Genomic DNA, 10,228 nt, shown 5'->3' on the forward strand with positions numbered 1-10,228 from the left:
GGTCAAGGGCATTGGGAGTGAAGGCTCTTCTGGCCTCCTGCCCCCGGAACACTCCTGTGCAGCCCAAGCTGGTTACTCGTTAGCCTTCTAAAATGTCACCCCTGAAGACAGAATCTGTCAGACTAGTTCCCTGAACCTCTACCTTAAGCTTCTGACTGGGTTGCCTGGATCTTTTCTGAAATTTCCTGGATAGCCCAATCTCATGTTTTGTTCTAGCCAATAAGGGAGAGTCACCAGTTAAATGTATAGTTAAGTGTGATATAATTTTTATACATTAGAGGAAATTTTCTTATAAATAACTACATAAGTGAAAGAAAATCTGTCAGATCACAATCCCATTTTTTGGGTTTGGAAAGTATAGCTGCTTTATAGTTAGATCTCAGAGATACAGGTCATGTTCTTCCTGTTTCAGAACCAAGTGTGTCCATCACAGGTCCCTGTCCCAAGCCAGGGCCAGTCTACCATCCTCGAGTCACACCAGGGACTTTAAGAGACGAAGCAGCAAACACTGCAGCTCCAGTGAATGCCCAAGAGAACATAGGAGGCAGGATTCCTGGAATCTGACCTTTCAGCTGCTCATAGTATCCTGGTTTGGTATTAGCAACAACCCTCTTCTTGACCCCTTGACTGTAGACATAGTTTCGTAGTTCTTACAAATATTTACTCAAGTCCCTGGGATGTCTCTTTACGCAAACCAGTTCTCTCTGCTGCTAAGCTCATTCACCTGGGGGGACATAGTGTCTCACTTGGTTTTACCTGCGCCTGTATGTGGATGACTCCTAGACCCGACCCGGATGTCACCTTTTCTACAGTTTGGCCCTTTTTCTGCTTGCAGGGCATCTCCATATAGATAAACTCATCACCTTTTCTTCCAACCATTTCTGTGCCACCATGATTTTTTTCTTTAGCTTATAGCCCTGAAGCTCTCTCCACCATCACTGAGGCCTACCACTGTTTCTAATTCTCTAGACCTGGTACAGGCGCTAGTCTTCTCATGCATAACCCACTCTAAGGACCCACGTCCCCTGCCCTGCCGATGTACACAGTTCAGACAGCTCTCTTAACCTCAGTCTTTTATTCCCACCATTTTCAGAAGCAGCACCTATGTCTCATGAACACATCTTTGTTTTCAAGACGTCCTTCTTCCTCCCACCTCTCTTCACCTGACGCCCACGGTGAAAGGTCTGGCCCTTGGAGCCAGCTAGTACACTTGCTCTTTGTCCTCTCTACGCAGCAGCCCTGGTCTGGCCATCATTCTCATCTCTGGAATGTTTTTGTCAAACCATATACCAACACTCATTCTTCAAAACCACTTCTCAACTAAACATTCTTTGGCTAATTACCCTCTTGTTTACCTATGACAGTGGCTCCCCAAGTTCCCTGCATGTTTATAATGTGTGTGTGCTTTTATGTTGTGTTTACTGTCCTGTGTCCCTATTAAGTTTCAAATCAGCCAACTAAAAATTACTTTGTACTGACTGAGAAACCCAGTTCTTGTCCCTTCCTCAAGAAGTTCAATACAGCACTCTGCATGGGAGGGGTCAGGGAGGATGTTTGAAATGGCTGAGAATCCTCCTGTGAGGACCTAGAATAGGCTCTTTACTATGTCCCTTTTGTAGAAAGGGAAGGAGAATTTATAATGCTGATATTCCTTCCTAGGAACTATGAGTTAAGAGGAAAAGAAATTAGAAGAAAGATGGGAAACTCAAGTATACTGGGGCATGAAAAAACATGTGTGAATAACTGCCACTAAACAGCTGTGCAATTTTGGATAAGTCACCCTTAAACAGCCTTAGTTTCCTCATCAGAAAAATAGAAACACCATCCATTCCACACAGACCTCATCAGTGTTAAATGAAATATATATGTGATACTATTTTGTTCACTGTTTAATGTTATTTAAATATAAGGCATTTTATTACTTTAATACTCCCCTTCAAACACAGTATACAAAAGTGCCCTTTTCAATGAAGATAGAATCTCAAAAGAAGGGGACTTGGAATATAAGCAGAGGTAACGATGATGCATGTCAGAGATCGAACATGATACTGGTCAAAGCTGGGAAGGACCATTGCTCTCCTCTGGCTACTCAAACTAGGGCAGTCAGATGCTCACAGCAACGACCCAGTGCATGTTTCTGGTCTGCACCAAAGCTTTGATGCAAGCTGAATAGCAGGGAAATGCTAACAAGGTTGAGTGTGGCTTGGAGACCAGCAAAGCTTAGTTCCAGCTTATAAGCCTCCATACTCTGGCAAGACTTCTGTAGCCCGGAAGCCACATACAATGTATCTGCGGTTTAGTGCACTTCCAGAAGTGGCTCTGCACCAGCCTCCCCACCACAGCCTGGCCACTCCGAGAAATGGCTCCGCAGTACTTTCCCCTTTTTCCCTCCAGGCCCAGCTGCTTCTGATAAACATTTTGACCCAGAATCTCTTGTCTTATCAGGCAGGGTCTCATCAGGCCAAACTAGGGGTACTGATGCAGAGCTGAGCAACTGTGACCACTGCTGGAAGGGGCTAGACTGCTGCTTGGTGTGCCTACAACAGAATCTGTCTGCAGGCCATTTTTCTTTGGAAACGTTAGAATCCTTCTGATAACTTTCTGAATAGGCTCTGAAGCCAGGAATGATTTCAGCTCATGGGACCTTGGGTAGGATTCTCCATCATTTCACAGTGCCGCAATTTGGACTGAGGGCATTCCTGACACTGCCTCCAACAAGGCAGCTTGACACTGTCCTTGAAGTGGAGGCTCCATGTCTGTGTGGCCCTGCTTCAGCTGGCGTTTCATTCTTACAAACTCCCCTGCCTCCCGACGTGCTGAAGCACAGCCACCCAGCACACCGCCTCTGCCACAAATACCGCTTGGAGCTCATGCCGCAGGGAACACCAGGTCACAGGAGAGGCTGCAAATTCTGCTATGAACTAATTTTATTGATTCGCTTCCTTGGTCCCAGTCCAAGTGTATATCTTCAAGCTCTCACTTCCCCCAACAATGCCCCAAACAACTAAACACCTGTTGCAGGGGCTCCCAGACTAGCTTACCTCTCACGGGGCCCAGCACCCGATGGTTGACCTTTTGGGTGCTAGAGCCCAGGCCCGGCAGCCCTGCAGACCGACTGCCATGAAAAGGAAAGCTGGGGGAGTTCTTCATCTGTGGAGAGTTTTGTTGGCTGCTGAGGCTACTGCCAGCACTTGTGCCAGTGCTAAAACTTCGCACGCGGCTCAAGGTATTTTCAGAGCAGGAAACAGGCAATCCACTGTAAAGAAGCAGATGCCAGTCAACCATGATCCAGGGAGGTTGTGTCCCAAGTCTTTCCCCAGGGTCGATGCCCAGTAAAACTTCACCTCTGGGGTGAAAACGCATAGGGACTCATTCAAAGGGAAAAGGGAGGAATTCTTTTACTGTCTGACTGGGGCATACCAGCTGATCTCAGAATGCCTAGAGCTCTTGTTCACACACATGCTCCTGCAGAAAATACATCAGGAGCCGAAAGGGCCATCCCTGGGCATCTTAAACGAGTGTAAATTCCTCCCGTTGCCTTGGTGCTGGCTTTTGGACCCCTCAACCAGTTACAACCACTGGAAGCTGAGCCCTGCCCCCACCCCAATTATATTTGACTTTGTGCAGGGCTCTGATTCCCAGATACCTAGGAAGCATGTAGCTCCAGGTAAAAAGGAAGAGGATCCATTCTCAAAAAATGAGCTGATGCTACTCATTTTAATTTTCCCTGAAAATATTTACCGTGTGGTCCTCTTAGAAGTAGGAAAGGGACACAGACCCCTGGGAATTCCCCGTTTAGAGCCCTATTTCACTCTCATACTCTCTCCCTTCCATCCTGCTGGTCTTACTTGTTAGTTTTGGGTAGAGTTCGAGAGCCTCTCTTCTTGTTGACACCCATGTTCACAGTGCTGCTCGGGCCTCGAGTGCTACGCACGTGTTTTAGCATCCAGGCTCGGAGGTTCGTGAGGCTGCTGTGCTCGGACAGCACGATCCGGGGCCACGGATTGCATTCTGCCATGTCCAGAGCTGCAATGGCCATAGCTCGTCCCACCTGTGGGGGAGTCCACTTTGGCTCAGTGTCTTGGTCTTCCAACCAAGGCTGCTGTGTTGGGGTGGGGTGCACAGCACAGTGGAAGGGGAGGCCAGACCTCAGATTTGTTCAATGGGGGACTCTAATCTTTGTGCCAGGCCGTTTACTGATAGTGTATTTAGAGCTGCTCCCTAAACTGTTGTTCATTTGGGGCCCTCATCCATCATGAGTTGGGGCAGGTGTGCTTTCTGGCTGCACCAGGAAGGGTTTCTTCCAGCAGAAGGCGCTTTGATCTCTTCTATAACCAACAGCCCTTCCTACTCCTCTTGTGCCCTAAGACACCAGGGATCATCAAGATCACAGCACACGGGCTTTTAGCCCAGGGGTGAACTAACCCAATATAAGGAAGACAAGCTCAGAGGCAAAGAATCTGACTTAGATGTGCGAGGGGATTCTCTGTGGTGCTGGGGTCAGAAATAGAGCCCATTCATCCTCTCAACACTATTACAGTCAGAGGCCTACTCCTATTAACTGAGGAAAAGAGCCAGTGGTGAGACTCTCATCAGAGGAGCTTAGAGTCAGGCAGCAGGAGAGAAGGCCTTCCCAGACTTTGAGGTTCTCCTGTCCCCCACTTACCCCTATATTCATACCTGCTCAAACAACTCCACAGTGTATCTGGAGGGGAAAGCCGGCGGGGGTGGGGGGCTGGCACGCCCGTTGTCATGGCAGGCGGCAGGGATGCTGTTTACTGAGCGTCCAGTGTTGTAGTTGCATTCAAGTGTGTAGCTAAGACACAGAGACCTTCATCAATGTCCTGCCTGGACAGAATCAGGACAGAACTATGGGGGACAGCCTAGTAATCTAAGAAGGTAATTACTTGGGGAAAAAATGGACACAAATAGAAAGTCCTAATTCCTAGCCACCAGCAACAGACCTCGGCACTCTATCACATACACAAGAAGTCCCAAAAAGATAGACTCCCAGACTAAAGCCAATAATGCTAACTATGAGCTTGCCTTTTCAGAAGACTTGGGCCGCCCCTGCCCTGCAAACCCCGAGTATTGCTTTCTTTAGGGAAGCTATTTCATCTACCGTATCCCAGTTTCCACCCAACCTGTGGATGATCCCTGAGGCTTTGTGGATTGCAACCCGGCCGCTTCCCTCCTTAGACTGGCCATCTCTGCGGTCTCGGGCATACATGTTCTTCTCTGAGAAATTGCAGCCCTGGAAGTCGAAGTGGGCTGAGTTCAAGGAGATGAGCTTTGGATAAAGCATATTTTCCACCTGTTTGGGGAGGAAAAAGGCAACTCAGAGACAGAAAGCAAGCCTGAGGGCAAGGAAGACATGGCAAGCATGGGGCCACGTGACGAAGATACCTTCACAACCATCAGACAGCGTTCCTTGAATTCTCACGGGATGCTTAACATTATCTCCAGCTGTTGGAAAGGTACCGTTCTACCTTTTTAAGCTCTTAGATTTTGCTCTTCAATAATGCAAAATTTTCCTTTCCCCCTGGTTTCCCCAATTCTAGAAAAGACTATGATGCCAACAGTTTGAGCCTCTTTTAGGGTCATGATGTAACAGGCCCCAGTGTCATTCCTTCTTGGCCTTTTGAAGCTGTAGTCCACCCTTGGAAGTAGTCCACTTTGTGTGTGTGTGTGTTTAATATATTCTTATTGATTTCAGAGAGGAAGGAAGAGGGAGAGGGAGAAAAACATCAATGATGAGAATCACTGATCGGTTGCCTCCTGCACATGCCCTATTGGGGATCGAGTGGGCAACCTGGGCATGTGCCCTTGACCGGAATCCAACCCAGGACCCTTCAGGCCGCAGGCCGACGCTCTATCCACTGAGCCAAACCTGCTAGGGCAGTAGTCTACCTTTTGCAGCCACAGGCTTTCCTGACCTGACAGAAGGTCACCTTCCCTCTGTTCATGGCCCAACCTTTCTGTCCTAACCTGCAACCCCTCCCACACTCACATGACATTCTGTGGATTCCTACCTGGGTGGTCTCATCACTGAAGCTGTTTCCATACATGAAGCAGCCCCTTTTGGAAGCATGTCCGTGCAGGTCCACATAGTAAGCAACACCACTCTCTTTGGGGGGGATGGTGTCGGGGGCTGGCTGCTCAGCCTCAGTGGACCCTGGTGGCATAATCCACACACTGCTGGCCTTCTGTTCTGCAAGCTCAGTCTCTGTCCAGGACTCAGGGTTATCCCCATCGCATGAGTGCCCAAGGTGAGCTTCAATGTGGAGATTGCTGGCTTTCTCAAGGTCAGAAAGGGGGGTATCAGGGCAGAGACGAGGACTGTGCTGTTGTGCAGAGGGATTCTGGGAGTTCAGACGGGAGTGCACATGGTGGTAGAGAAGCACAGCTTTAGCCCCGTAGATGGCTGGATGCAGGACTGCATCAGGCTTCAGGTACTGACGGTTCAGGTTCACTCCACGCGAGTCTGTGCTGTAGGAGAACAAGGGCTGAAGCAGGGTCTAGAGGGCTGGACCAGCAAGACAGACACTAGAGTAGATGAAAAGAGACTATGGGAGACTGACTTGTAAAAGGAGAGGCTGAAGTTGCATCAGGAAAGAAAGAACTGAGGATAGGTGCTCTCCTTAATCTGCTGTCACTCCTGCACAGACACCTGAGGACAGCTCCCAGGTGGACCTGCAGGTATGCTAGCTCTGCTCCTTCCAGAGAGTGCTAGGGGATGGGATCCCTTTCCTTCTCAGGTCACTGGACGATTAGATGGGCTCACCCTTATTAGGGTGCCAGAGGGTTGGGAATGCAGGAAGAGGTAGATGATAGTGTCTCACTGAGCTGTAGGGCATACGGGGGACCGGAAGACCCCCCAGAGATCAGGGAGGCTTCTTACCGGTAGTGGCCCCGGACCACACCATCAGGGTTCAACATGGGGATCAGCTTAAAGACAAAGAGGCGACGTAGGGTTTGGGCCCGGGGATCATCAGGTCGAAGGATGAAGTCCAAAAAGCCATTGAAGACAAAGCTAGATGGAGTCTCTCCAGGGTGCACCCGACTGCTCAAGAAGAATATCTGATATGGAGAAGAGAGCAGCCATTAGGTCAGTTACACTATAGTTCTACTGGACCAGTATCAGGGTGGGGCTGTGGGGAAGGGGATGAGGCAGGAATGAAGAGCCACTGGATTTCCAGCTGGCTGAGTCTGTAAGTGGAGTGGGAGCTGTCGCCCTTGCCTCAGAATGCAGGCTGAGCCTGTGATGAAGAGGCCCCGCGATAACGTGACTGTAAGCTATCAACAGTGCCTGCACTAGGAATGGTCAAGGTCTTGTCTTTATACTATTCCCACTCACCCTCTTGCCTGTGAAACGGAATGGTCGGGGGGTGCTGATATCAGGAAATAGCTGCTCTAGACGGGGCTCTCGATCTTCTTGAAGCCCATGGTAGGAACTGATCGTTAGCAGATCTACACGAAGTCCATCCAGAGAATAGCAAAGGATCTCCCGGTGGTAATAGATGGTATCCACAGGGCTGTAGGGATACAAATCATTAAGCCATTAGAAGTCCCTAAAGTCCTAGCAAGAGGTGGGCCTTGTCAGGAGCCCAGGATTTGTAGGATCTGGTACTTCACCCTGTCTTGGGGACCTTACAGTCCCTCATAGTGTTACAGGCTGAGGATTTGGGTGGGTCTGCATTGCCTGAATGCAGAGTACAGGACAGGATCAACTTGTTTTTCCCCCAGTTGTTGGCTCCCTAGGATAGATTATTTTGCACAAAGAGCTGCCCTCTGTTGGGACAGAAAAAAAAAGGTGTGCTGACTAAATTCTGGATAACTGATGGGAGCTGGGGTATTTTTTTTTAATTGTTTTATTGCTTAAAGTATTACAAAGAGTATTACATATGTCTCATTTTTTTCCCCCCGCCCTTGGGGAGCTGGGGTATTAAGGGCTTCAACTGCACAGGGGGGTGAGTGGAGTGTAGGTGGTGGTATGCTGAGATCAAGGTCACACAGTAATATATTTGCCAAAGGTACCCCAAATCCCACATTCTGTACCGAGAAAAGAACTGATGAAGTTTTGGTTCAGGGTCTTAGGGCAAGTCCCAGAGGTAGCAGAGGTGCTGTGTGGTCCAGGACTGTGCGGCAGGAGTAAGAATGGGGTTGGCACCTGCTATGGGTAGGGTGGTTCTCCAGAAAGCGCTGGTCTAGCTGGTTTAGCAAATCCTGGCAGTCACTGTAGGAGAAGGGGTAGCAGAAGGCGAAGAAGGTGGTGGCCCCACGGCCCTCTACGAAACGGTGAACAAAGGACAACACAAACTGCGTTTCTGTCATCTGAGGAGCAGAGGAAGAGGGAGGGGCAACATGCCATCGCTGTCAGAACTAAGGCCCTAGTGGAGTCACCAGGGACTGACCTCACGCCCTCATCACATTTACCAGCTTCCCTCCCATCACATTTACCAACACACACACACAAAGTCCCTTTGAGACTTTCCACATGACCATCAGCTTCCTGGGGGCTCCGTGAGGCAGGGGCTTCTCTGGGACTCCTGCTAGCGCTGCAGGGAAAGCAGGTACCAAAACCTGGTGTCCTGCCTGCCAAGTGCTCAGTATCAAGGGTAACTCCTCTTCCTTTCCCTCCTCTGCTTTTAGCACCCAGGTCTTCCTTTCTGCCTCGTGATAAACTTACCTCAAAGGTAGGCCGGTCTCGAATGCGTTCCCAGCGTGGCCGGCTGGGCAGTGTGCGCACAAAGGGGGCCATGCCCTGGGAATACAGCTTGCTTTGCTTGTTCATGTTCATAATATTGATCTTGATGAGTTTCCCTGGCGATCCTCCCCGGACACTGAAGTAAAACCATGACCTGAAGGCCAGAGTAGGAGAGGCCGGTCATTGTATCGAGAGGGTAGGAGAGGGGACATGTGGGAGGGTAGCAAGGGGGAGAGAGGGAGGAAGGAGGGGTAGGGAGAGAAGGAAGGACAGTGTGCTGGTATGAACTGCAAGTCAAAGGGCTAACCGAGCACGGGCCTGGGGACAGGGACGTCGCCCCTCTTTTCTTCCTTCCACCCTCCACTATCCTCTCACCTGTTCCCATTCTCATATTCTGTTTCAGCACAGTCTGGTCGGGTCCACACGTTGAACTCATAGTCAGGGGAAGAGGCAGTGCTGCTGGTGGGGGGTAAGGCGCCCCCTGCCACTCCCTCCCCATCACTGGACACAGACTCCACTTTCTCCACATGGGCGAGGTTCCCCGAATCAAATCGAGAACTGAACAGCAGTCCCCCACAGCGCAGCTCCATGGCGGGGCCGGGAAAGCATCCTCCTGCTCCGCTCTGGCCCTGAGAGCTGAAGAAAAAGGGGGGTCGGGTTAGGGAGAGCGAGGGGAAAGGACAACAATTTTTTGGGGGAAGGGGGTATCTCCAGATAAATGAGCGCTACTCTGAGGGAGTGCCCTGCGAAGTGAGAGGCTCTCTCCCTGCCAGAAAAGACAGGAGTGGCCTTCCAGCCAAGGCCAAGCAGCAGCAGCATCCTGCCCCACACTGAGGTTACAACTGACCTAAAGGACTCCATTTTACTACAGGGCGACTTAACTAGGTTGGGAAATACTACGAAATACTAAACTCGAAGCTTCTTCGCAGCCCAAGGATTAGAGAATATAATCAGAGGGGTCGGACTGCCCAAACCCAGCCCGGATACACATGGCCACCTGGAAAGAGGGGCCCCCACTCGCCAGCAAGGCAGAGCGGAAAGAACCAAGTTTCTAAGTTGCCGTGGGCAGGTCCTGTCTCCTCTCCACTCCTCTGCCCTCGCAGGCACTGGCCAGGCTCTCCGTGTGGCTCCCCGAGCCCTGCCAGGGCCGGCTCGTCCCGTTTGTCATGGCCCTTTGCCTATCATGGAAGAAAACTAGAAACGTGAGGCCTCTGCCAAGCCACCGGGCACTGGGCAGAAGCCGCTCGCTCACCTAGAGGCTGCAGCTCAAGTCCACCTGGGGCGCGGTCCGTTTCCACCCTCCTCAGCCCCGCAAGCCCCGCAGTCCCGCTACTCTGGGAGTTTCGGGTGAATAATGGGTGCTGTGAGCACCCCTAAAAAGTGGCCGGTAGAGCCCCACTGGGGGCGGAGGCGGCTTCACCACCCTGGACCCTGAAGGACCGGGACTGCCCTGGGCGGGGTGGGGCTGGAGGCAGGAATGGGGCACCACCGACTCCGGTAGAGGGCGGGCGGGGCCGGGAA

At 50.8% G+C, this 10,228-nt stretch overlaps 1 protein-coding gene across 5 annotated transcripts in view; it reads right to left on the reverse strand.

The window, feature by feature from the left end:
* AGBL5 (ATP/GTP binding protein-like 5) overlaps window positions 1-10,207 on the reverse strand; it is a 16,815-nt gene extending 6,608 nt beyond the window's left edge. For 3 of the 5 annotated variants that reach the window (XM_005874878.2, XM_014546644.1, XM_014546643.1), the window contains exons 1-11: window positions 9,960-10,206; window positions 9,083-9,343; window positions 8,690-8,861; window positions 8,171-8,334; window positions 7,358-7,535; window positions 6,902-7,080; window positions 6,033-6,489; window positions 5,145-5,314; window positions 4,681-4,816; window positions 3,849-4,051; window positions 3,042-3,256 (exon numbers count right to left, since the gene is read on the reverse strand). In XM_005874878.2, the coding sequence (XP_005874940.1) occupies window positions 3,042-3,256; window positions 3,849-4,051; window positions 4,681-4,816; window positions 5,145-5,314; window positions 6,033-6,489; window positions 6,902-7,080; window positions 7,358-7,535; window positions 8,171-8,334; window positions 8,690-8,861; window positions 9,083-9,297 (2,089 nt within the window). In that variant the 5' untranslated portion in view covers window positions 9,298-9,343; window positions 9,960-10,206. Of the gene's footprint in view, window positions 1-3,041; window positions 3,257-3,848; window positions 4,052-4,680; window positions 4,817-5,144; window positions 5,315-6,032; window positions 6,490-6,901; window positions 7,081-7,357; window positions 7,536-8,170; window positions 8,335-8,689; window positions 8,862-9,082; window positions 9,344-9,704; window positions 9,881-9,959 lie in introns of those variants that run through there. The other 2 variants (XM_014546641.1, XM_014546642.1) reach the window with 2 other exon arrangements.
* Between the last annotated feature and the right edge of the window lie 21 nt (window positions 10,208-10,228).

The sequence above is a fragment of the Myotis brandtii genome, unplaced genomic scaffold (assembly GCF_000412655.1).
Source record: "Myotis brandtii unplaced genomic scaffold, ASM41265v1 scaffold454, whole genome shotgun sequence".
In the NCBI taxonomy this organism is placed as follows: domain Eukaryota; kingdom Metazoa; phylum Chordata; class Mammalia; order Chiroptera; family Vespertilionidae; genus Myotis; species Myotis brandtii.